This window comes from Juglans microcarpa x Juglans regia, chromosome 4D, assembly GCF_004785595.1.
Source record: "Juglans microcarpa x Juglans regia isolate MS1-56 chromosome 4D, Jm3101_v1.0, whole genome shotgun sequence".
NCBI lineage: Eukaryota > Viridiplantae > Streptophyta > Magnoliopsida > Fagales > Juglandaceae > Juglans > Juglans microcarpa x Juglans regia.
The window spans coordinates 34,762,106-34,789,019 of record NC_054600.1 but is presented as its reverse complement, the minus strand read 5'-3'; the positions used below and the strand labels follow the sequence as shown (position 1 = coordinate 34,789,019).

The 26,914-nt window shown below is 36.9% G+C and overlaps 3 protein-coding genes and 1 non-coding gene across 4 annotated transcripts; 2 read left to right on the top strand and 2 right to left on the bottom strand.

Annotated features, from left to right (window-relative positions):
• Positions 1-67: 67 nt before the first annotated feature.
• Positions 68-7,522, bottom strand: LOC121259386 (chaperone protein ClpB4, mitochondrial). Its single transcript, XM_041160952.1, has 10 exons — positions 7,106-7,522; positions 6,525-6,743; positions 6,204-6,441; positions 5,629-5,824; positions 4,679-4,733; positions 3,374-3,524; positions 2,752-3,060; positions 1,870-2,135; positions 858-1,784; positions 68-488 (listed from the first exon to the last, which is right to left on the bottom strand). The coding sequence occupies exons 1-10, from the start codon at positions 7,382-7,384 to the stop codon at positions 183-185; spliced, it is 2,946 nt and encodes a 981-aa protein (XP_041016886.1). The 5' UTR covers positions 7,385-7,522; the 3' UTR covers positions 68-182.
• Positions 7,523-15,285: 7,763 nt separating this feature from the next.
• TRNAT-AGU lies at positions 15,286-15,359 on the bottom strand. Its single transcript has one exon. It is a non-coding gene; the product is annotated as a tRNA-Thr (tRNA).
• A 2,183-nt stretch (positions 15,360-17,542) lies between these two features.
• On the top strand, positions 17,543-19,179 carry LOC121259385 (probable CCR4-associated factor 1 homolog 7). Its single transcript, XM_041160951.1, has 2 exons — positions 17,543-17,735; positions 17,872-19,179. Exon 2 carries the CDS (start codon positions 18,141-18,143, stop codon positions 18,963-18,965), a length of 825 nt encoding a protein of 274 aa, XP_041016885.1. The 5' UTR covers positions 17,543-17,735; positions 17,872-18,140; the 3' UTR covers positions 18,966-19,179.
• Positions 19,180-21,975: 2,796 nt separating this feature from the next.
• On the top strand, positions 21,976-25,401 carry LOC121259384 (cytochrome b561, DM13 and DOMON domain-containing protein At5g54830). Its single transcript, XM_041160949.1, has one exon. It carries the CDS (start codon positions 22,325-22,327, stop codon positions 25,040-25,042), a length of 2,718 nt encoding a protein of 905 aa, XP_041016883.1. The 5' UTR covers positions 21,976-22,324; the 3' UTR covers positions 25,043-25,401.
• The last annotated feature ends 1,513 nt before the right edge of the window (positions 25,402-26,914 follow it).

Genomic DNA, 26,914 nt, shown 5'->3' with positions numbered 1-26,914 from the left:
AATTAATAAAATGGGTCTTGGACATTGTTTCAGCTAAGATGATAAATAAGATCGCTAATCAGAGTCATTCTGGCAGCAAAACCTCCCATTTCCTTAGACATTGATTGTACATGAAAATTGGCAAAATATAGAAAATGTGACTTTTATTCACCCTAAAATTTACAAACTCCTAAATGCAAAACTCAGTCATTAGCAACCATGGCATCCATTACAGAGTCTCTCTCCAGTTTCTTTATGCGCAATCTTTTATGGGGAGGAATGTCTTTGTCTGATGGATCGGCATCAACCACCACCGAGTCGTCTTCATTGAACTCTCCTCTCAAGATGCCCATTGCTATTTCATTCTCCACCAACCTCTGTATCACCCTCTTAACCGGCCTTGCTCCAAAATTTGGGTCAAAGCCTAATTTCCCAAGAAGCTCAATAGCTTCCTTCGTGTAATGAAGATCTATTTTCTTCTGTTTCAGCCTCTCCTTCAACCGATTCAGCTGCAAATAGCAATGAGAGTGTTTTTAACAATTTAAATTTTTACCAACAGACAAGAATAATGACACAATATTACTTACAAGGGAATGAGCATGAGGTTACAGGTGGAAAACAGTCCTAAATGTAGCCATATATGGTCTCATGCTTCCTCTAGATGGTCAAAAAATCAATTCCTACTATTTCATAATAAGACCACAGCCAAATCTTGGGACCCTCTCCCTAGAATTTGATGCAAGTTCTACTGGCAAAAAGGGAAACCCTAAGCACTAATACATCAGTAGCTTACTCAAGGCATTTAAAGACAGTCAGCATAAGCATAAGCACTAAGAAAATATCATGAATGCTTACGTAAAACGGAAAAGATTAATCACCTGTATCTCAACAATCTTCTTTATTTCATTGGAGTCCAGAGGCTGGAACACAATATACTCGTCAATTCGATTCAAAAATTCTGGGCGAAAGGTTTGTCTAGCCAACTCAATAACTTGTTTTTTCATTATCTCATAAACTGCTTCCTTGCTATCCTTTGTGCTGAGAGTCTCAAGTATATAATTGGAGCCAATGTTCGAAGTCATTATCACAACAGAATTCGTGAAACTAACTGTCCTTCCTTGAGAATCAGTTATTCTTCCATCATCCAACAATTGTAGCAAAATGTTGAAGACATCATGATGCGCTTTCTCTATTTCATCGAAGAGGACTACAGAATATGGCCTTCGACGAACCACTTCAGTTAGCTGCCCACCTTCTTCATAACCAACATAACCAGGTGGAGCCCCAACGAGTCGCGAAACTGCATGCTTCTCCATGTACTCACTCATATCGATTCTGACAAGAGCATTTTCTGTGTTAAAGAGATAACCAGCTAAGGCTTTTGCAAGCTCTGTTTTCCCCACACCAGTAGGGCCCATGAACATGAAACTTGCTATGGGTCTATTTGGGTCAGACAGTCCTGCCCTTGAGCGTCGGATGGCATCTGCAACTGCTTTAACTGCCATGTCTTGACCAACCACCCTCTTGTGAAGAACCTCTTCCAGCTTGACTAGCTTGTCTCTCTCTGATTGTTGAAGATTTGATACCGGTATACCGGTCCATTTGCTAACAATCTCAGCAATATCAAGATCAGTGACCTCTTCTCGAAGCAAAGAATGTCCAGACTTCCGGAATTCAGCAAGGTTCTTCTCTGCCTCTTCTAATTGGCGTCGAAGGGTCATTAGAGTTCCATACTTGAGTTCAGCTGCACGATTTAGGTCATATTCGCGCTCAGCAGATTCCATCTCTTGGTTAACTCTATCAATCTGCAGACATTTTAAAAGAGACAATTTAAACGGGGGGATATGAAGGTGTTATCGTCAAAGAATTCTGTACCAAGTGCATAAGTACCTCTTCTTTAATTGATCTTGTTTGTGTCATGAGAACCTTTTCATGTTCCCACAGTCCAGTTAATTCTTTCTGTTTTTGTTTAAGCAAAGCCAAATCATTTTCTAGCTTGCTTAACCTTTCTTTAGATGCTTTATCGGTGTCATTTTTCAATGAGAGCTTCTCCATCTCCAACTTTATAACAGCTCTGTCTATCTCATCCAGCTCAGTAGGCTTAGAAGTGATTTCCATTTTCAGCTTTGCAGCAGCCTCATCAACAAGATCAATGGCTGAAAGAAAAAATCAAAACTAAAATGTTCAACACGAATAGTGGCCATGGAAAACTTAATGATATATATATATATATATATATATTGTGTGTGTGAGCGTGTGCGGGTGTGTAAATATATATGGGGGAACAAGCTTTTAAACATGATTATGTCTCCCAGTCGAATACCAAGAACAAAGATTATGATGCAAAGCAAAAAATAGAAATTTGCTCCTTTGTTAGACTGTCACACTTTTTTTGTAGCTTAGTAATAAGGCAAACACGTCACTTGCCATGAAAATGCCAATACCTTTTCAAATCCACCCATAAAGGGTACTGTTACAATCTCTGTTGCAGCAGGGATTACTAATAAAACCATAAAAGATTTCTTCTCTTCTCACTGAATAGAAAAGAAAGAACAAAGGGGAAAGGCCTAAAAGGTTTTTCTAAACAAAAACCCTCTCCCCATCCATATGTGGAACGATGATATTTGTGATATGATCTATCTCAGTACGACAGTTTTGAACTCTAAATGAGAATGAATCATTTAATTGGTATGTGAATAGATTTAAAAAATGATAAATGTAAACTATTTTGCCAACTGACATTAAAGGTGATGCACTTAAGTTACTATTTACCTTTGTCAGGCAAAAAACGGTCTGTGATGTATCGATCAGCAAGAACTGCTGCTGCAACAAGAGCACCGTCTGATATTTTAACACCATGGTGCAGCTCATAACGCTCACGTAACCCTCGTAGAATGGATATTGTGTCTTCAACAGATGGTTGATCACAGAAGACTTGTTGAAATCTACGCTCAAGTGCGGGATCTTTCTCAATGTATTTTCGGTACTCAGTCAATGTAGTTGCTCCGATACACCGAAGCTCACCTCGCCCAAGCATTGGTTTCAACAAGTTCCCAGCATCCATTGCACCACTTGTAGCACCTACACACAAATCATCGACAAGACTACCATATACATATGATGGAGGATGCATAATGCATTATGCTGTAAACTTGAGCCTATATGCCATGCTAACATGTATAGATCCATGCACATGGGAAGAGAGACACATGGATATATAAATGACAATTATATCAAGAGGGATTTTATATTGTAAATCACTCGTACTCTAGGGAGTGAACCATACACTATAAATTGAAAAAACAGAACAAAACAAACAAAGGCAGCTCGTATGCAAGATTCTATATGACAAGATTCTAGTCCCAAAATGAAAATATATAATGAGGGCACTAACCTGCACCAACAACAGTATGGATCTCATCAATGAATAAAACAATCTGCCCATTTGAAGCGGTAACTTCCTTTAAAACAGCTTTCAACCTTTCCTCAAAGTCTCCACGAAACTTGGCACCAGCAACCAATGAACCCATATCTAGGGAGATTAACTGCAGGACATGAAGAGACATAATTTAATCCAAATTTAAGCACAGCGAAAGAAACAAAGCAATCAAAACTTTAAGTATAGTAAACAATGCCGCTAATCATAGGGGATCGAGCAACATCCAAAGTTATATCCAATCACATACAGGAAGCTTAATTTGAATCTGTTCCATGCATAATTGGATCTAAAATCTCATAAAAGACATTGTATATGTATTCCTATTGCATTCAAACATTTGGTCAAAGAGTTGAGGAGAGTCCAACATACCCAAGGAAAGTCCGGTGGCAGATATACATTCTGATGGAAAAACAAATCCTAATCTCATCTGAATGATTTTTTTTTTTTTTTTTTTATAATTAATAAACTTTATTGATCAAATGCAACTAGGCAAAGCCCATGTACACAGGAAGTATACAAAAGAGACAGCTAATTACACTCTAGCAAGCTGAAAAGGAAGTAAAAACTCATGAACATTCCCTCCCTTTAATACAATAGCAGAAAACCATTGGACCAAAATAGATACAAAAAAGTTCCAGATTTCCCCCACTGTTCTCTCATCTGAATGTTGTTAAAACGTTTTTTTGTCTTGGCACCGGGTGTCCAAGAACAGCGTCCCGACTAATCTCGGATGTGCATAGGCCCTTGGAAAAAAGTTTCCCGCAAGTGCACCTCAGGTAATTCAAGGAGAAAATCTCCTAGTCCGATGGCCCCTAGATATTATTTGCACCTAAGGGAATTTGAACCTTAGACCTGGGGAAGCATACCCCCAAGCCCAAGGCCTTTACCACTTGAGCCAACCCCTAGGGGTTGAATGTTGTTAAACTTTTATTTATTGGATTTGATAAAATCTCACTATCCTAGATCTTGGAAAATTTATGATGACGAATGAACCCAAATGCTAAAAACCAACTTTCCAATCAACTAACTGTCACTTGAGAAAAGACAGCGGAGCAGCTATTGCATCCATCAACAGAGCAGAGTGATCTTATACATGTGTGTGTGTGTGTGTGTAAATATATATGGGGAAGAGAGAGATGCCTTAGAACTATGTTAAAATCCCAACAAAAAGAGAGGACCATACTTAATAAAAAATAAATGTGTTTTTTAATATATAAAATGTGAAAACAAATAAGGATTAAAACAAAAGAACTTTAATACCCTCCGATTCAACAGTGGTTCTGGAACATCCCCTCGCACAATCCGTTGAGCCAATCTGAAAATTGAGGTTAGAATTATTACTGCAAAACCAGAATAAAGAGATATGCAAGACATTCATAACATGTTTCCATAACCCAGTTGTCAAGAGAAAATATTTCAAAACCACATGTTCATGAGGAGAAAATAGTGAATATGTGAACTCAAAATGCCAATTCAAAAGTGCAACCCAACCGGTGTTGATTCATTACAGGAAATATGGATATCTCTTTATAATTGAAGAATGACATTCATGTATCTTATTTATCAAGCAAAACGTTGGATAAAACCAAAGCCAAAATTGTTATCAGTAAGGCATAATATAAGCTATTTTGCGTCAAACATATTGCTTTTCAAGTACTCAATCCTTGGAAAAACAGATATTTACGTATTATTTCATGTATACAATGCTTCACATTTCCCTCCTTTTCCAGCTAGGATTGGACTAAAATTCTCCCCGCAGAGACTTCAAAAGTCAAATTATCATAACCTACATATTTGGTCTCCCTATATAAACTTTGAAAGTCAAATTTCCATACCCTACATATTTGATTCTGATGAAAAAAGCTGGTCATACAGCAAACTAGTTAGTAGATGAATATGTCATCAACTTGAGTCATTTCTGAAGTTTGTGCTTGCAGCAAGAACAAAAAATACAAAAAAGAAGGTAACAGCGGACTCAACAGGTATTTCCTGTGAAGCCAGAAATAAAAGTTCACAAATGAGTTTTCCCTGCATCAATCATACATAAGAAAGTTTGGACAACTGAAAAAATTAATTCAATTCTTTCATAAGTAAAATTATACTTAAATTTAGATCATCGCAGAAGGCACAATTTTCATGCACTTACACAAGAACCATGATCATGTAGAGTCTTCATAAGTGAAACACACAAAATGGTTCACATAGCATACCCTTCAGCAATTGCTGTCTTCCCAACACCAGGTTCGCCAATAATAACAGGATTGTTTTTTGTTCTCCTACATAATATCTGGATACAGCGCCGAATTTCATCATCTCGACCTATAACAGGATCAAGTTTGCCTCGCCGAGCAAGTTCAGTCAAGTCATTCCCATATTTCTCCAATGCTTGATATTTCCCTTCAGGATCTACATAAAACAACGAAAATGAGTGAGATAAAGACAACAAGTAACAAAAGTATTCTAAGAATGTATGATTCCAATGTTAGTAAATGTCAACTTGATGTGGCACCTTTCACATCCTAAAAGCCTCATTGCCTCAGTCTTACTGCTCACAAAACCCTGTTTATTTCGTCAAATCATTGCAATTTCTTTTCCTCTAGGTTATTAGCTAAGTCATCGTCTTAAACTTCATGTTCTTACATGATATAGTAATAAATTTAGTTTTAAGACTATTCTTTACGGCTTCCAAGATTTTTTTAATTCATAACTTGTTAGTTTACCATGCAATCACCATATTATTTGTCATGAGATAGTGGAAAAAAAGCAACAAGATATTAATTAATACTCTGATCAGTTACTCTCTGACTTCCGCGAACAGCACTAACGGCATCCTTCAAATCTTTCTCACTGAGCTGGAGATTGATAAATAATTGCTTCCCAAACCTCTTGTCTGAATGGAATGCCAATACGAGATGCTCTACTGACACAAAATCATCTTTCATTTCTTTCTTATGCTTTTGGGCTTCATCCAGGAGGTTACTGAGATGTGCGCCAATTATAGGGCCGCTAGTGTCACCTATCACCTGCCGCAAAGACAAATGTGCCACATTTCCAAACAAAATCAAATCTGCACAAACAAATAATACAAAATAATGAAGGTGCCTACTTTTGGTTGTTTAGATATAAAATCATCCGTAGCCTGCAGAACTGACGTGTTGTCAAGTCCTGCCTTTGTGAATATTCTCCTGGCTAGGCCATCCTTTTGCTCCAGGAGAGCTTTCATCAAATGCTCCGATTCCACCACCTGTTGTTTGTTAAGCCGTGCTGCATCAACAGCACCAATAATTCCCTCCCATGCCATCTCAGTGAACTCTGACTGATTAGCCTGATAAAAAACCAATAGATACATTAAAAAAAGGAAAAGTCTTCAATTGGTAGCAAGCCATGCTACGACGTCAACCTGTACTGGACAAGAAGAACATAAAGTGACAACAACAAAGAATTGAGTAAAATTTCTTCAATTGCCAGAATTAAAAATAATGTATAAATTAACAAACTTGGCACGACCAAAAACAAATCGCAATAAGCCAATAGATATGCCACAAAAGTTCAGAGAAAAAAAAAATACTCATAACTGTGTTTTATAATTTCAATTCAAGTGCCCCGTTAAAAATCCTCATTCTTAATGTATGAATTGTATTAAAGCGTGTGTTTTTACAAGTATTTTTTTGTTTATCATCTTCGAACCTGAGACGAGCTGGTGGCCGAGTAGGAGGAGGGAGTGGAAGAGTGGAACTGGTGGCGCCGCATGAGAGTGTCGCCCAGAAACTTAGCCGAAGAGACATTGCTATCCGATAATCGGCGGAAAATCGAAGGGCGAGACAAAGCAGTGGCGAGATTGCACCAAAAACTACAAGTGGAAGCAGAGAGAGCGTAAGCACGAGGCAGAGAGGGTGGGAGTCTTGCGGGTTTAGAGGCGGCCGCTAAAAGGGAATAGGCGAGCCTCGAAGCTCTTCGGCTTTCCATGTCGGAGATGAACAATGGCGACCAACTGCAAATTTTTTAGCTGTTTTGAGAGAGAGAGAGAGAGAGAGAGAGACGAGGGGTTTTGAAAACTTGGGGAAGAGGCAAGAGGAAGGCTGTGGAATGGTTTCGGAGTTTCTTCTAATTATTAGATTTCTATAGCTTTTCTTTTTTTCACTTCTCTATTCTCTTTGTCAAAAATAAAATATTTCAGATTATTTGAGTAAAAATAATAATAAATAATTTTACGAATAATAATAAAATATATATAATTCTATCTCTAAACAGACCTTGAAGCCTTTTATTCCGTAAGTTTGGATCCGATCAATTTTCTTTTTAAGATAAAAATATATATTTTTTCTAAAATTCTAATTATTATAAAGCATAAATTCAGCTTTTATCGAGATGTTGACGTGTTGTTTCGGTGAATATTGAATAATAAAATATCTATCATCTAACTAGAACATAATTTACAAATTTTATATTTAAAAAATGAGTAATGCTATATAGCATCACACAATATATTTATTATAATCTATTAATCTCTTCTTTTTAAATAGATAATTGAGATGATGCTATATAGAACGTGTAAAATAACTGCTCTCAAATAATAATTTTTTTCAAGATTATTTCTTAAAAAATGGTGTACAATTTAAAAAATGATTTCCAATGATTTTATAAAATAACGGCACTTTAGTACTCTGGAAGATTCGGTGAGTCACTGCCACGTTGGACGGGGGATGCGAGAGGGTTCAAGCAAAACGCAAGGACGTATTGCATAAAAAAGGAAAAAGAAAAAAAAAAAAAAAAAAGTAAGGACATATTGACTAGTCAGCGGGATAAAATAAGTCACATATATAGTTGAAGGTTTCCATTTTTTCTAAATATAACTTAAATGGAAAATAATTTTAATATTAAATATTTAATTTTATTCATTTAATCATTCCCTAATTTTTATTATTTTTCTAACCTTTCAAATAAAACATAAAAAATAATACCATTTTTAAAAAATTTAAAACAAAAATTTTATTAAAATAAAATTTTAATTTTATAATATTTTTATTTAACTTTTTTTTTTTTATCTTTTTACAGAATCTAATAAAGCATTTAACTTATAAAAATTCTATTTATCATCCACACACACACAATACTTTTCTTTTTTATTTCTCTTACTAAATGTGTGATATATATGGATTATGAGTTGAAAATTTTAATAAGTTTAAGAAGAATAAAACAAGAAAAATTAAGAAAAAATTAAAAATTAAAAATTAAAAATAAAATAATAAAAATGTGGTGTGTGGGATGATGAGTAGCAAAACTCTTTGACTTAAATTATTTCACTACTATTCACAAATATATTGATATGATCGAAGTAATCAAACCAATTCAAGGCTATGTTTTTGCTATTTTTTTTTTTAAATATAAATTTATAAAGAGTAATGCTACTTATTATCTTTTTTACCATCATCATTTTATCATCTCATGATATTATATTGAATTATTGAAAAATATTTATTTTGTTTCACTTGTAGGCCTATCATTTACGAAAAAATATATTCATCATCCTCACATCACACATCATGCATGTTTTTTTTTTTTTTTATCCTTACTAAATGTGTGATATATGGATGATGAGTAGAATAACTCAATAAGTTAAGAGTAATAAGAAAAATAAATAAGATAAAAAAAGTGTGGTGTGTAATGTATGAAATGATGAATAGTAAAACTTATAATTTAATGTCACATTGAGGGATGTTGAGAAAATAATAATAAAATGGATGATAAATAGATTTTTCTAATCACGAAAGAAAATTTACAATTTTTTATAATCATTTAAGAGCACAAACATTGGCTTAGTCAGTACATCTAAAAATGTTGGCTTTATATTAGTGAAATCCTTTGCATTGGAGTAGCAAAAATTTGAGAGCTCTACATATGAGTTACAGTAAATCTAAATCTTTCCCCATATTTAGTTAGACACTGTTCATAGTCAAAATACATATTTTATTCCAAAATATTGTTATCTCCAATTATTAATTAACATTGTCAATAATTATATTAATTAACTGATTTTATGCATGGTTATTAATATTGTTGTATCTAATTATTAATTAAAATATGGTTTGTGTAGTTGTAAAATATGAAAAGAAATTTAAAAATATTATTATTAAAAAAATATTATATTAATATTTTGGCAACTATATGGATAATCCAATGTGGAGTTATATGCTGAATGACTTTGGCTTTAGGCAAAACATGTAATTTTTGGCTTTGGTTTTGGCTAGACTATTGTCAATGCTATAAACTAATAACATAAGGGTTGGTTTGGAATTTGGATAGTGAGTTGAGATTGTTTATGAATAGTAGTGAAATGATTTGAGTTAAAATATTTTATTTAATTTTGAAAAAAGAGAAAAAAATATAGAATAAAAATATTATAAAATTAAAATATTATTATAATATAATTTTTTAAAATAGTCTTTATTTTTAGATTTAAAAATTTTGAATTATTTTATTTTATTTTTTTTAAATTTAAAAAATTTATAATAATTAGGTAATGATGAGATGAAATCATTTTTACCTAACGAGACGTAAATTGTTAGGTTATTATCTTAAATATTTATTTTCCTGGACCGGTGGACTGGTCATATTCTGTAATAGAGAGGGTCTGTCGCTACATTTCTGACACTCATCTTCAGATATCATGGGACTAGTAGAATAAATAAAGAGCAATTTCTACACAAGCATGATCGAAAAACTTCATAATCGCATTGAGTTGCTAAGCCATATGAAACTCAATCAGGAAAGAACTAGTTACCGGGGTCTTCTCTTGGTCCTTCTCCTATTAACAGTCCTTTCCCATGTTACGGATTCACTTGCAACACCACCTTGGCGATGATTAGCATGTCTTCCACGAGCTTGTCTCCCCTGCTTATCAGAAATCATTTTGTCTTTACTGAACTTGCCCTTCTGAGTCTTTAATCGGGTGCCATGTAATTGGAGATCGACTTGTGCTCTGTTGGGTGCCAGGCTGAGCAAAACTTCTGCTGCAATTCTTTCACATATTCCATGCACAGCTGATTTCTCTTTCACAAGTTCACCTTCAGAGTCAGAAAGGGTGTAGGCGAGCAAAAGGTCTATAGTTATACCATCTTTGATGGCCTGGGTCACTTTTTCACATTCATACTGAGCAGTTTCTTCTCCACCAGAGCTTGTGTTGGGAATAAGTATAGCTAGGACTAACGCGAAGTATAATAGCGGAACTAAAACGAAAGAAATTGATGACAATCACACAGAATGAACACCAAGAATTAAGTGGTTCGACTCAAAACGAGCCTACGTCCACTGGTGGGGTCGGTATCGAAGATTTCACTTTCAACAGAGATGGAGTACAAATCAATACAACAAAAACTTCACAAGGAAGTTATCTCTCAAAACTCTCTCTAGACTTCTCTCTCAAGAAAACACCGAAACAAATAACAAATGAATTCTGAAGTCTTAAAATCAAATGAGAGGCGCCGTTTGATATTTATAGGAAAAGTGAGAATTCACTTTTGTGAACATTGGCTCGAGCGAACGTCGAGCGAGTGTCGAGCGAACGTAGATATTCTGCACTTCGCTCAAGCCAACAGTTGTGGGAGAGTCGAGCGAAGCTCTCTGCCTGAACTCGCTCGAGCTGGGTGTCGAGCGAGTGTCGAGCGAAGCTCTCTGACTTGGATATTGCTCAAGCTGAATGTCGAGCGATACTTGAGCGAAGCTTTCTGTCTGAATTCGCTCGAGCTGAATGTCGAGCGAATGTTGAGCGAAGCTCTCTGTCTGAATTCGCTCGAGCTGAGTGAACCTCCGCTCGAGCGAACCTACGACACTTGCACTGTTCAATCAGAATTCAAGCCACCTCATAACAGCTTGTGTGAATCTCCTTGCAACAACCATTTTTGTCCTCGTAGCTCTTCGTATACTGGGACTGAATGTTGTTGCTTCCATTAGCCAAGCCATTTGGGTTTTCCACTTCGTTATGATCTACACTTGTTTGAGAGGTCATAGGAAATGAATTAAGGTCTTGCTTTCCTGGAACAGAATTTGTTCTCGAGGGAGGAGACCTTCGACCGAATAATCCTTTACTGTATGTAGAATCACACCGTACATAATCCATGGTTGAAGAACCCTGCGAGCTGATGACGGAGCTCTTTAGGGAATTACCCTCGACCTCAATAATACGACCATTATCTTGCTCTGGGATATTTTCAGAATCATGTTTTTCAGAATATACCCCGTCATATTTTCGATTCATGTAATTTAAGGAGTCCTGAAAACACGTGGAAATAAATCGTGAGTAAGACTAGAGGGCCAGAGGCTAGAACAGCTAACAAGTTAAAAAAAAAAAAAAAAAAAAAAAAAAAAACGTGAATATTCAAGCAATTTTAACTACAAAAAATGGTAGCTGAGAAAACATTTACTCAGCAATTTCGAGCTTGCAAGCTAGTTGTGATCCGAACAAGCAAAACGCCTTTGAGTTGGGCGAACAATAAACATGTCCCTGCTGCCTGACGGACTGAGGCACCAGCTCCAAAACACCCGCTAGAAAAAGACTCATTTTGATGACATTTTACTCCCCTGTTATAAATTTGATAATTAACATTATTCCGCAAATTAACTCAGGCACAGAGAGAAAATTAAATCCGATAGAACATTATCCTGCCAACGTGACACATCCGAAGGAACAGGCAACAGGCATGGAACATGACTACTACCAGTCAGCAGAGCCAGAAATATGCAATCCTCTTCTACCCTGAAGAACAAGAGTCAGCAACGGGTTGGCTCCAGGTAACTAAGTTCGGGATGCACCAAAAAATGCCCCTTCTTTTTTTTTTTTTTTTTTTTTATAAGTAAAAAATGCTCCCTTCTTTATAAAACAAAAACGAAGATGCCAATGCCATGATTTCATATGGACTACACAAACATTAAATTTCTCCATTGAAATATGTAGAAAAGTTCTCGCATCCAATGAAATGCAGGCAAGCAAACTTACAAGTGTCATAAGTTTCCTAAGAAGAATTAGCTTAAGATCGATCAAGCTACATGATTGAATATCACCTCTGCATTGCATGCCTGTGCGATACAATGTTAGGTAAATGCTTTGAACATCCATAAAACCGTGAAAGATAAAGTCAACAACAGAGGAGCCAAACTATGATTCAAGTATGTATCAACACATAGCTTAAAAATAGATTTTCCAGTATTGAATTCTTTGGACTTCAAATAGATTCCATCCCTGAATGATGTAATTATCGCAACTTGATCAATGCAGCATAACTCACAGAAATTTGATATGAGAAAGAATGATATGCAAGATGAAGAGATAACCTCGTGAAACAACATTTGCTTTCCAATGTGTCTTGAATCCCGGTATGTATCGGACTTGCCAACTGCAGGCAAGCTCTTTCTTGGAAAATCTAGTGATGTTTTATTTTCACTGGAGTTATTTGGGCTAAAAAAACTTGCAATTTTCTTGATATCAGCTGTAAAAGCCTTGCCTTCTGTGACTCCATCACCGTTTGGTATGATCTTTTGACCATTTACTGAAAGCATTCTTAAGTTTGTGTCTGGAAATATATGCTGCAAACTTGGAGAGTCCACCTGAACAACAGATAAATCTACTAGGGTTGATGAATCTCTAATGGCATTTGTGGCTGTTTTCAACAAAATTAAGTTTTTATCTGACCTTTTGGAACTGTTTGGTTCAATCTGATTCTCAGATTCATTCAGATAATCTGGTAATCTCTCGAGATCAAAATTTCTGATTGTTTTTCTTTGAGCAGTTTGGAGAGTTTCCACCTGTCTCGTATCGGTCCATAATGAATCACATCCTTTATAAACAACCACGGAGAAAGGGTGCAAGGTAAGGTTAAGTGACTCATCCTTATAAGCTTAACCACTGGCATATGCTGGCCTCAGATGTTTCCCCGCCAAAACAAAACCAATGTATTTATCATCTGCAAGTACAAAACTTTTAGGATTACAAGCTAGAATTTGGGCCTGGGAGTGAATTCCTGTTATGCCTTGCATGATTGATTTTTGGATACCGTACAGCTTGTGCAAAGCCTGAACCTGCAATGGTCATGATTTGATGATTTAGCAGATATGGATAGTAAATTGAAATCTGAAAACAAAAATGATCGCAATATCGCTATTTGTCTAAACAAAAGCAAAACGCAATGAGGAGCTATGCTGTTGAAAGAGATGACTATAATGATGGTAATAACAACAAAGCTACCACTATCACTTACTACAGCACTGGTATGTAACAATGCATAAAAGCATCCATATGAAGCCAGGGAAGAGCCATTTACCAGAAAAAATAGCTCATGCAGTTCATGTCCGTCGTCCAACTAGTTGTCTATGAGGAACTTACCACTAGGGACTAACAATTAACTTGTTTTTTCATTCGTTTGTAGTAAATATAATGGGTTTTCTCCTGTCTTTCAAATATAAGAGATTTTTGCAGACACAAACACACTCCATAATCTCACTCATTGTAACTGCTGTTCATTTTTTCTATTTGACAATGAAACTTGCCACTGAACTCTATTTTTTTTTTTTTTTTTTTGTTTGAACTCAATACGTAAATGCAACTCATTTACACCCATTCTATTATATAGTCCACGGGAAAAATTCCATACCTGTTCCTTGAATAACGCTTCATGTTTTATAATGGTGTTTCGTATCTGATCCATGTTTTTCTCGAGAATTATTTGCAGGTAAACTGAGAGCCAACAAACAATCACACCTTTTTCAGCTGCTATTTGGCCTCGGCATCTATTTTATCACTAGCCACAAACTGATAGCCACCAAAATATCAAAGCATACCACATCAGTGACACTACAGCGAGTAGCTACATGACAATTTTAAGAGTGTTAGCCCATACTAATACTTACTAATACTTTAGCTCGATTCTTTGTTCTATACTAAATCTATCATTTTCCTCCCCCAATATTTCAAGGAACCACGCGTAGTCTTTAGAAAACCTTCATTTCTTTTCGAAAGGAAAACCATACGTGCTATAGCAATCTACATTTCTACGACCAAACAAATCAAAGGAACATCTACTGTTACATATAATATAAAGCAAGAGAACGTATTTCTTCTTTTTTACATTAATATCCCTTCCTTTTCATGGAAAACAAACGGAGTAGTAAAGAGCGAGGGAAACAAGTACCTGAATATAAGATCTGAGATTCTGAATGTTATCGGACGTCCGTACATTGACGACGGTGTTTTGCGGTGGAAGATATTTTTGGGAGATCTGAGGATATATAACAAGAGGGGACTGCAATACAAGCTTATACTATTTTAGCTTCAAAATTTTTTAAAATTACAAAATTAATTTTTTTTAAATGATATTTTTTCTCATTTAATAATGTATATGTACATGCAATCTCTATTTAAAGACTATAAATAAAATTTCTCCTGTAACAAACTGAATCCGATTGAACCTATGAGCGAGAAGGGTGGCGTTGCGGTGTTCCCTAGGGATGTGGACGAGTGATAACGAGACACGTGGCCAAAATTGTGGGAGAAATCGGAGTCTAGCACCCAATTGGCTGGATTTTCCAGTTGGAAAATACTATTCCCAAGTAAAAGTATTACGAAAGTTTCTAATTTTATTTTATTTCTTAAAATATTTTTATTTAATGATTAATGAAATGTTTTTAAATGAATTTTGTGATTTTTTTAATGATTAATGAAATTTTTTTAAAAAAGAAAAAAGCGTGAGGATTCTGATAATTCTTGTGGACATAGCATCGTCCTTTCCAGTTTACAATTGCTAAGAAAATTCTATTTCGTCAGTCGAGTCACTTCCAGCATCCAGAGAGAGTAAGAAGTAAAAACCATAAACCGAGCATGCTTTCATTGAGAGTCGAACTCAAGACCTCCCGCTTACTAAACGGGTGCTCTAACCAACTGAGCTATGAAAGCATTTATTTCCAGTCCTTTGCATAATAATTATAAAAGAAAATATTTATGCTTTATGTTCTACGACATGTGAAAATAGTGGAGGCATGGGGACTCTTCTTTTGCAGCCCGTGCTCCAATTTTCGATAGCTTTTGAAGATGCAACTTCGGCTCCTTTGGGCTCAACTTAATTCTCCTCGTATCACTTATGTATTTATATTGTTTGTCCCCTTCGATTATCGCAACTGTTACTTAAATGATCTTCTTATTTCTTGAAATTTTCAAAATAATTTGTACTATATAAAATGTTTGAAAAACAAATGGTGTCGAGGACCTGTGGATGTAGCTAGCCCCACTAATTGATTGAAGAAACTCTCATGCACGGTACCATATTCGTAACATAACATGTTAAAATATAATGAAACGACATTTAGCGTCCACTAAAACGGCAATTTAGATGAGGTTTAAATAGTGAGTTGATATGAAATAAATTGAGATTAACATTAAAAGTTGAATAAATATTATTATAATATTATTTTTTAATGTTATTATTATTTTGAGATTTGAAAAAAAATAAATTATTTATTATATTTTATATAAAAATTTAAAAAAATTATAATTATTAGATAAGATAAGATAAGATGAATTCTGAATTCGATAAATGATACAAAAATACCAAAATGAATGAATGTGATGGCGATATGGTCAAAGAAGTCCAATTTTCTTATTTTGATTTATAAATAAACATTCGCATGCTTTGGAATGGAGCACTGACCTGTCATGTTACAATGACCATTCTACACTGATTGAACAAATTAGTGCAGCCCATTACGTGCGTTATATATATTTTTAATTAATCACCATTATAATTAAACAATCGTTTTTTTAGAATTTAAAATTTAAATTACCAGTAAATTAATATGCTCACATGTCTTCGACTAAAAAAATTTTAAATTACTAGTAAAAAATTAATAGGCTCACATCTCATTATATCAACATTCAATCAAGAAAAAATTTATTATTAAATCGATAAGTCATAAGAACATAATTTAATTTAGAATATAGATTTTAAACTTTAAATTTTACAAATCAAATCTTATCATTTAAGTGATATGTACGTTATGTTCTACACACATTCAATTTGAGAATATAATAACTCTTCAACTAATTACTAAAAAAAATTAGAAGACAACTTAATGATAAAATGTTAAAAATAATAAAGAACGTTAAATATTAATGATTTGTTTTAAAACATAATAATAAAAAAAAAAAGTATTGGCATCAGCTTACTGTTTGGGATCATCCAAAACATACAATAGTAAAATAACCAAAAACATCCCCAACAAAACCCACTTCTCTCTCATTTCAAATTTAATTTTTACTTTATCTCTCCATCACCTATGTTGCCTAAGGCCTCCCGCCCCTTACCCATTCTCGGGCATCGACTGTCGAGGTGGAGGCAACTGATGAGGTACCGTCGACTTTCGAGATGACGGCCGATGGTGCAGATTTGGCCGTGAGGGAGAGAGGACCAGCGAGGGAGAGGGCATGTGAGGGAAAGAGAAATGGTCGATGTGGGCAGTCGGTGTGTGTTGGGGAATGAGGGTATGGCTGAGGGGTGGACGTTCGGCATGCTCGTGGGCGGCAATATGCGGCTATAGGTGGCGGAATGTGAGCCGCGACGTGGGTGTGTGAGGTTGGGCTACAGCGTGCGTGCGGAGGAGCTACGGGCCTTGGGCTGGGGGAGGAGGACGGGTTCAATGATGGTGGTCGGTGGCTACGGTGGGAGGCCGAATCAACGGCGACAGTGGATCTGGACTGCGACGGGGACAAGGGTGAGAAGAGAGAAACGAGAAGGAGAGGAGGAAACATATGAGAAAAGAGAAATGGATTTTTAGAGAGAGAGAAAAAAAAAAAAGGTGGTTAAATCGTAATACATAAGGTGTGCTATGGATTAGCCATGAACATGGGTTGATCCATAACATTACTCAATAAAAAATAAATCATTATACCCATCAGCCTATAGACGCAGCATACCACGTATTATTATTATTATTTATTTATTTTTTAGGTGTACTGTGACTATGGACTGATATGAATAATTTTCCAAAAAAAATTCTAATAACTTCACACTAGTTATCCAAAAAAATATGGAAACTCCTAATTGGTTGAAAAACGACATCGTTGGACTCGCTCTTTGGCAACATCACTTTCCTCTTTTCGCCCCGTCCTTTCACTCGTTAAGAACCCCCCCCCATCCGCAAGTAAAGGTCTCAGAACCACGTTCCTTTCTCTCTCTCTCTGGTTCGTTGACCTAGAGAGTTCGCTTCGACGAAGCGTAAATCACTGATTCCAAGTTCGAGATCTGTATAATCACAAACCTTGTTTCACCAATCCAAGGTCAGATATCTTGTGCTCTCACAAGTTTTTATTTTTCATTGAATCTATTTGCTTTGTAGGGTTCTTATTAGGTTATATATCGATACCCTTTTTTCTTGGTTAATTTACGTTACGTTTTTAATTGGGTTTGCCTCAGATCTAGTGGAACGATCAAAACGCGGTCGTCTGGACTCTAATTCGCAGTAACCTAGTTCGGTTCACGTTTTTGGAGAGGATTCTGAATGATTCGTCGATTGTTTTCGTTTCTGTTATTTCATCTTCTGTCTGTTCCAGATCTACTCGAAGCAGAATACGCTGTCCTTTTTGCGAGAACTTAAGTTACAGTTACACAGAACAGTTAAGTCTGTTTTCAGATCTGGGTTTGATTGTATTCCTCCTTCTGTTGCCTGAATTCAAGTATTGGAAATGTCGATTTTACCGAAAGGCGATTCGATTCAAATCCGTGACGTATGGAATGATAATCTGGAGGAAGAATTTGCTCTGATCCGTGAAGTTGTTGACAATTATAATTATATTGCCATGGATACCGAGTTCCCAGGCGTGGTTCTTCGGCCTGTGGGTACTTTCAAGAACATCAATGACTATAACTACCAAACACTGAAAGACAATGTTGATATGTTGAAATTAATCCAATTGGGTCTCACTTTCTCCGACGAGCATGGGAATCTTCCCACTTGCGGCACTGATATGTTTTGCATCTGGCAATTCAACTTCCGCGAGTTCAATATAAGCGAGGATATTTTCGCAAGCGATTCCATTGAGTTGTTGCACCAGTCCGGGATTGATTTCAAGAAGAATAATGAGAAGGGCATTGATGTGAGTCGGTTCGGTGAGCTTTTGATGTCGTCGGGGATTGTGTTGAACGATGGCGTGCATTGGGTTACCTTTCATAGCGGGTATGATTTCGGGTACTTGCTTAAATTGTTGACCTGCCGGAGTTTGCCTGATACACAAGCGGGATTCTTTGATCTGATCAACATGTATTTTCCGATAGTGTATGACATCAAGCATCTGATGAAGTTTTGCAATAGCCTTCACGGTGGGTTGAACAAGCTTGCGGAGTTGTTGGATGTGGAGAGAGTTGGTGTGTGTCATCAAGCGGGTTCTGATAGTTTGCTGACGGCTTGTACCTTTAGAAAGTTGAGGGACACCTTCTTCAATGGCTCAACAGAGAAATACGCTGGTGTTTTATATGGTCTTGGTGTCGAGAATGGGCAGAGTACCAATTGAAAGGAAATAATTGGAGAATATTGAAGAATATTTGTAGACTACTTAAGTGTGAGACTTTCAGTTCTCTTTGTAAACTGGAAAAAAAGTTGTTGATTTAGTCGTAACTTATTTTCTGTGCTGGCTTTGTAACTGAAACCTTAACTGGTTTGTAGCCTGATTTGCGTGTACATGTTGCAGTTAGTCTTTGAATAAAAATTTAAGATGTTTCTATCCTTCTGCGGAGTTTATTTTTTCTCTTTGACAACATCCACTGGTTACCTCCATACTGTTATTGTTTTGTTTTGTTTAGTTCATGACACAAACATGTATATATTGTCAATCAATTGATTGTGAAGGTAGTGAAGGTTTGTTTTTGGAATTTACCCTGCTTGTAGAAGATAGCTAACTGTGCGTTCTTTGTGTGCGTACGTATATGTGTGTCAGTGTTAGCACAGCCAGAAAGCTATTTTGGTCCTTTCTGAAAGTTGGAGAAAGCCTGGGAATTGGAGGTGTGCAAAGAGGGAAAGTAGGACAATATATGCTACCGGAGACGTGGCTGCTGTTCTCAAAATCATCCTCATAATGCGTGTGTGCACGGATGCTCTTTTTAATCTTATTCCGGAAACACATTTTCATCAACGGGGCGGTTCATTTATCAATTTATTCTCAAGGTATGCAATTGTGAATTTGTGATATCCTCACCGTCTTATGTTTCTATCATTGCAAATCATTTGGTGTGTGTTTCTGTTTTTATTTCTTTCATTGACATAAACCAGGCTGTTATTCTGCAATCTCTACTATTTTGCGGAGAATCTTTGATTTCTGGTGTTTCTATGATGTAGGAATACACCTTATTCTTACAGCAAACATCATTTGTGTTGTATCCTCTCTATTTCGAGGCAGCAGAGTACCTGTGGCTCCTAAGATTCAGTTTTGGCTTCTGCCTTGCAACTTACAGTGTTGTAATTTATATGCTAATTATGTCTTGCAGATGGAAGCCCTTTTGTCTTGACTGATGTTTATTACATTTTATAGAGTAGTTATCCAGATGAATGCTAATTATGGGTTGGGAAGCTCGGGTTGCATTGCAATTAATCATAGAGTAGTTATCCAGATGAATGCTATTATAATTCTTCTTTAAGGCAAGGTTTTCTTGATCATGTTGAAGGAATTAGTTTTCTTAGAGCTTGATCAATGGATAGACTGAATAGTGATTGGTTCTTGGTTAAGAACATGGCGGTGGGAAAGCTTGCAGTAGCTTCTCTCTGTCTTCCCAAGCTTCCATCTTTCCAATGAAGCGGAAGCATTTTGTTTGATGTGCGATGGGAATGGCGAAATTGCTTGAAGAAAAGTTGTCACTTGGATTCCCTGATTCACTACATTGCTGCTAGCGTTGTGAAAGATTCACCACCTGATGCTACTAGAAGCTAGTGGAGAAATGTGCTTTGCTTCTGAGAGGTTGGCTGAATCAATTCTCGCTTTCGTGGTTAAAAAGACTCACTCCTGATACTACCACAATTAGAGATCGACCTGTGGCCTCGGTTATCGAGGGAAGCTGCCGCACCATGACAAATTTTAAAAACTAAGACCAATGGACCTATGGAGTTTCCATTCTCGCAGGTGCTTCTCATATGCGAGATCTTTATCAAGAAGCCCCCCTTCTTGGACATTCGTAACAAATTAACAATGGTTCTTCATGGAAATAATGGGCGATAAGATTGTGTTTGAGAGAGCACAGATGTTCTCGTATCTTTTTATACTATTTTACTATTATTTATATACAGTTCATTATTATTTACAAATTATTTATTATTATTTTATTATTATTCATAAATAACTTTGTTATTATTTATAAATAATCTGAAATGTTGTCAACATTTTCAAACGGAACCGGTAAAGGAGTATATTGGTGTGTTGAGGTGTCCGTATTGAGGAATCATTGGGATCATATATTGGTTTAGGATTTATGACATTTTTTTATTCCTCTTGACAGTCCTGGCATCGCTGGTTATATATTAATTTCTGTCATGGTCGCCAACTAATGTCTTATAAATAATATTTTTTATTTTATCTCATCTTATTTTTCCCGTCAAACCCCAATAACGGTTGGGAGGAGATTTAAATCTTATTTACAAGATGCTCTCTTTGATCACGTTCAGGGATTAATAAAGACTGGAAATTGCTACAAAATGTTGATCCCGTATTTTGAAGTCAAGGTGGTGCCAACACCAAATTCCAAGAAGCGTGTAAAAGGCACTTAAGACTGTTTTTAAAACCAAAGTATTAGATTTGGATTCTGAGCTCAGTATTTATTATTTTATTATTATTTTACTATTATTTATTATTATATATATATTTTATTATATTTAATATTTTATTATTATTTTTTTACAACTATTCACAGTTCCTCACTATCTCATTACTTTAACTATTTGCCGAGAACTGTTATTTGCGAAAATGAAATAATATTTTTCATATTACATAGTGTGCGACTTATTTTAAGTAATTCTCATTGAAATAACTGGTATGTAAAATCATTTAGGATCGATTTGAATTAAGAAATGAGATAAGATAATTTTAGATAAAAATTAAAAAAATATTATTATAATATTATTATTATTTTGAGACTTGAAAAAATTGAATTGAAATTTAAAAAAATTAAAATTATTTATTATATTTTGTGTGAATTTAAAAAAATTATAATAATAAAAAAAATAAAATGAGATGAATTACTTTTTTAATCTAAATGGAACAGGTAAAATCACTAATAAATAATGGTATATATTATTATTATTATATTTGAAGTAAATGGTATATCCTCTGAGGTAATAAATCGTGAACTTCAAACTATAGCTACAGAAAACGACATATATATTTTTCTTATATAAATACAATAACTAGTTTTGGTACGTCTGGGGTCGTTTAATCTAGGACTTGGTTACGCAACAGCTTTGCAGGCCAACTGTTTGTTCTTACTCCCAAGGAGGGGGGAAAATATAATATTAAAAATGAATAAAGGCTCAATCTTTGGGCAGCTTCCTCGGCGTCTCCTCCCCTCCAAATGAATTTACAGAAGTGCCAGCCGCAAGCAACCCAGAGCAGTACGTGGTGAGAAGTGAGAACTACTTCCCCATAACTAATTTATACCCTTCTCTCCTACTTTGCCTCACCCTGATTCTCCGCACTCTCTTTCTTTCCTCGACGGCGACCGAACTTCTCTCCGATCAATTTTGCTCCAGGTAATCTTATCGTTCCTTCTCTCTTTCAAACTTGGTCAATTTTTCTCACGCATAACCTAAAAACCTAGCCACGACTTCGGACCCAAACGCACGGTCTTACGATCCGACCAGATCCGGATCTCTCACTCTCCTTCCCTCCTCATGCCTCTAAAACCCGTCTCCCTTGGGTTTCTCCTGAGCCTTCTCCTCATCCTCCTCCTCCTCATTTGCCATGCGGATCCGCTTCTTGATTGCCCCAAAACTAACCCACTAGCCCACCTCCGATCCGAATTCACAATGTCCCAGCACCAACTCCGGGGTGTCTTCACCATAATCGACGGTTGCTCTTTCCGGGTTTCCCAGTTCGACATGCTACCCGGGTCCGACGTCCACTGGTGGGGCGCCATCGCGCCCGATTTAGATAATCTCACCTCTGGGTTCGTGATCTCCGACCACAACCTGAACGAAACCTACAAGAACGCAAGCTTCGTTGTGCATTTGAGGGAAAACGTGACCTGGGATCAGATCCATGTCCTCGCCGTGTGGGACCGCCCCACTGCGTCAGAATTCGGGCACGCCGTGCTCGCCGATTCGGTAAATGGGACGGCTGATTTAGCTCCGTCTCCATCGAATGACGGTGCCGAGAAGGCCCTCTCGGTTCATACTGAGCCCACTATGTTGGAGAATTGTAAGGTGCTGTCCAAAAACTATAGGGTTCGGTGGACGTTGGATGCGGATGGGAATTCCATCGATATCGGGTTGGAGGCGGCGACTGGGACCATGAATTACATGGCTTTCGGGTGGGCAAACCCGAATTCCACTTCCCAATTCATGCTCCACGCAGATGTGGCCGTGGCGGGGTTCAAGGAGGAAGGATCGCCGTTTGTGGATGACTTTTACATCACAAAGTACAGTGAGTGTATGACAAACAAGGATGGTTTGGTGCAAGGGGTTTGTCCCGATACGATTTACGAAGGGTCGGACCCAGTTGGTCTGGTGAACAACACGAAGTTAGTTTATGGGCATAGGAAGGACGGAGTATCGTTTATTCGGTACCAGAGGCCGTTGAAGCCATTCGACAAGAAGTATGATTTGCAGGTGAACCCCATGGAGAACATGACGGTCATTTGGGCCTTGGGGTTGATAAGGCCGCCTGATGCTCTGAGGCCTTACTATCTTCCCCAAAATCATGGGGGGCCACGGCTCGAGGTTTATGGGAATTTGATACTTAATATTTCTGAACATGTGGATGATTGTTTGGGTCCTTTGGATGCAGAGGACAAGGAGGATCAGGATCTTATAATTGCTGATGCCAATGTTCCGCTTGTTGTTACGACTGGTCCAGCATTGCATTACCCGAATCCCCCGAATCCTTTGAAAGTTCTTTACATTAACAAGAAAGAGGCCCCAGTACTGAGAGTGGAAAGAGGGGTACCCGTGAAGTTTTCAATACAAGCAGGGCATGATGTTGCTCTCTACGTTACCTCAGATCCAATTGGTGGCAACGCGACATTGAGGAATATGACCGAGACTATTTATGCAGGAGGGCCGGAAGCTGAAGGGGTTCAAGCTAGTCCAATGGAATTGAAATGGGCGCCTGATAGGAATACTCCAGACCAAGTTTATTATCAGTCATTTTTTGAACAGAAAATGGGTTGGAGAGTGCAGGTGGTTGATGGGGGTCTGTCAGATATGTATAATAACAGTGTTATTTTGGATGATCAGCAAGTTACATTCTTTTGGACATTGTCAGGGGACTCAATATCTATTGCAGCTCGTGGTGAGAAAAAAAGTGGCTATCTTGCAATAGGATTTGGCAGTGGAATGATAAATAGCTATGCTTATGTGGGTTGGGTTGACGAAAGGGGTGTAGGGAGAGTAGACACTTATTGGATTGATGGAAAGGACGCCTTGAGCGTGCATCCAACAAGAGAGAACTTAACATATGTGAGATGCAAATCAGAAAACGGCATGATCACTTTGGAGTTTACGCGTCCACTGAGACCATCATGTAATCGCGGTGAAAGTGGAAGACAGGAGTGTAATAACATCATTGATCGGACAACTCCTCTGAAAGTTATTTGGGCAATGGGTGCTAGATGGACGAATGAACATCTAAGCGAGAGAAACATGCATTCTGCTAAAAGTAGCAGGCTTGTTCGGGTGCTGCTTATGCATGGTTCTGCTGAGGCGGAAGAGGATTTACGCCCTGTATTGGCTGTACATGGGTTCATGATGTTTCTTGCTTGGGGCATATTGCTTCCTGGTGGAATATTGGCAGCTAGATACTTAAAACACATTAAAGGTGATGGATGGTACCAGATTCATGTTTACCTGCAGTACTCGGGTTTGGCGATTGTCCTACTTGCCCTTCTTTTTGCTGTCGCTGAGCTTCGGGGTTTCTATGTCACCTCATTACATGTAAAATTTGGTATTACCGCAATTATTTTGGCTTGTTTACAGCCAGTCAATGCATTCATGAGGCCTAAAAAACTTTCCAATGGGGAGGAGGTTTCGTCCAAAAGGGTTCTTTGGGAGTATGTTCACGTCATTGTGGGCAGATCTGCCATTGTCGTGGGTATTGCAGCACTCTTCACTGGAATGAAGCATTTAGACGACAGATATGGTGGTGAAAACGTACATGGACTTATTTGGGCCCTAATGGTTTGGTTCTTGATGGGTGCATTGATAGTTATGTATCTGGAATTCCGTGAAAAACGCCGAAGGAGAGACAGAATTTTTGGAAGAAGCAATTGGGTACTGGGTAACCACGAGGAAGATGACTCTCTTGATCTTTTGAGCCCAACCGGGACTCTCTCAGAAAAAGAGTCGCAACAGTCTGGAAGAATGGAAGTTCAGTTAGAACCTTTAGGCCGATAGATATGTTTAACAATTATTCATTGGTATAAAGTCACTACTCTTCACCAGTTTTGGTACTGTTCCCCTCTCCTACACCTACACGGTATGGTAGCGGGCCTGTTCATCCTAAAGAGCAATATCCCTACAATTTATATTTTGTATACTCATACGACTTTAGCACAGTGGAAGGTTATATCAATATCTCTCTTTCTCATTAAAATTTAGAAGGGAGGTGGGTTAAGTTTGTTTAATGTGGGAATTAGTTCAGTTTCTGCTTGTTTAGTTTAATGGGATGCAATTTCTTTTGCCAAACCGGAAGTTAGTTATTTTTTATGTATATCATGCGATGCTAACCTATGAAACTTTATTGTTTTACGGCAGTTGCCATTGATTCTAATTCGGAATTGAAACGCAGTTGATCAGGAAAGATATCCCGGTGGCTCATGAGTCTATTTGGGTATTCTTATGCTTTCTGTTGCAACATAATACATATATCTATTTCCATTTGCCGGCATCAGTCCATCTTTCCAGTTGAAGCCAAACCCAAATAGATATTTATGTTTTAAGGCTATTACAAGTCTCTTGTCAAGCCTTAAAGTTGAAGCCCAAAGGAGAAACGGGAATTATTAGGCTGGATAGCATGAATCGGCCCATAAAAAAAAAAAAAAAAACCCAAGGATCACCAAATGACACGTGCGTGTCTGTGAGGCCCTTGGTGATTGGTGGGCTGACGTTCTAAGAAGAAAATATCATAATCTGAGTTGGAGCATCGTTCCCTGTCCTTCGATCGCATGAGACAGTTGTGGGCTGTAATGACACATTAGACTTTGGAGGATGTACCAGTTTAGGCTTTAGCTAAAGCTTGAAATTTGTCATGAATAAGATTACTTCAATATAACCTCCTATAACTTGATAGTACCTCTACATCAAATCTACTATTTCTTTTTTTTTTTTTTTTTTTAAAGGAAAAAAGAAAAAGAAAGGAAGGTATGGTGTTGAAGTGGTTTGACCGTACTGAGAGTGAGATCTTACATTTACCGTGCAAAGACCCAGCTTGGAGTTATATCTAAAGCAAAAATACAAGTGGTAGTTCAGATTCCACTCCTGAATAAATTATAAACACTAACAAAATAATTAATAATCAGATCAGTTTTATGTTTATTTGATTTTATTTCAAACACAAATTACATTCATATTTATTAGCCTACCAACTTTAAAACGTATCTAATAAAATTACGCGAATTTACTAGCTGCGGGCACTTTAGAAGCGGTGGAGAAGAACAAATTCCTTTGAGATACAAATAATTAATAGCTATATAATAGTAGTAGACATCGTAGAGAAATTCCTTGGAGAGAGTACTGATTTTGTATGGTGTACTAAAGAATGTGAGGTCAGGTGAAAAAGAAGGGTGAGAGATGAAGGTGAAGGAAAAAGAGAGAGAGAGATCACCTGGAAAGAAGGCAAAATGCTGGGAAAGTAAGAGACAAGAAGAGACAAGTATGGGCTTCAAATGCACGCATATAATATGCTAGCTTTGATACAAACAGCAACTTATAAATTTTCCATGATCCTCTCCCCCAACCCTCCCTCATCTCGTTCTCTCAGTGAGATCATATATATATATATATATATATATATGCATGCCAACCTGTCTTTCCAGCAGGCTTCAACCCCACCTGATCTCTTTGTTTGCCACAAATCAACGGCGCGCTAGCTTTACCTTTTTTCTCTCTCAAAGAGAGAATAAAAAACCAAGTTTTCTAATCTGTTGTACTTTGTTGTGGTTATTCGCTCAAGCGTTATAGTATATATAGAAACTTAATTGTCGAACATGACTTGAATTACTAATTAATTTGTAACCAACAAACAAAAGCTCTTAGTACTTCTGCCTA

Excerpts from the sequence above, each read along its gene's own strand:
- LOC121259386 (XM_041160952.1), bottom strand. The coding sequence starts at position 7,384 with ATGGAAAGCCGAAGAGCTTCGAGGCTCGCCTATTCCCTTTTAGCGGCC. Across the intron at positions 3,525-4,678 it reads AACCACTGTTGAATCGGAGG|TTAATCTCCCTAGATATGGG; the intron begins GTATTAAAGTTC and ends CATGTCCTGCAG. Across the intron at positions 1,785-1,869 it reads CAAGATCAATTAAAGAAGAG|ATTGATAGAGTTAACCAAGA; the intron begins GTACTTATGCAC and ends AAATGTCTGCAG.
- LOC121259385 (XM_041160951.1), top strand. The coding sequence starts at position 18,141 with ATGTCGATTTTACCGAAAGGCGATTCGATTCAAATCCGTGACGTATGG.
- LOC121259384 (XM_041160949.1), top strand. The coding sequence starts at position 22,325 with ATGCCTCTAAAACCCGTCTCCCTTGGGTTTCTCCTGAGCCTTCTCCTC.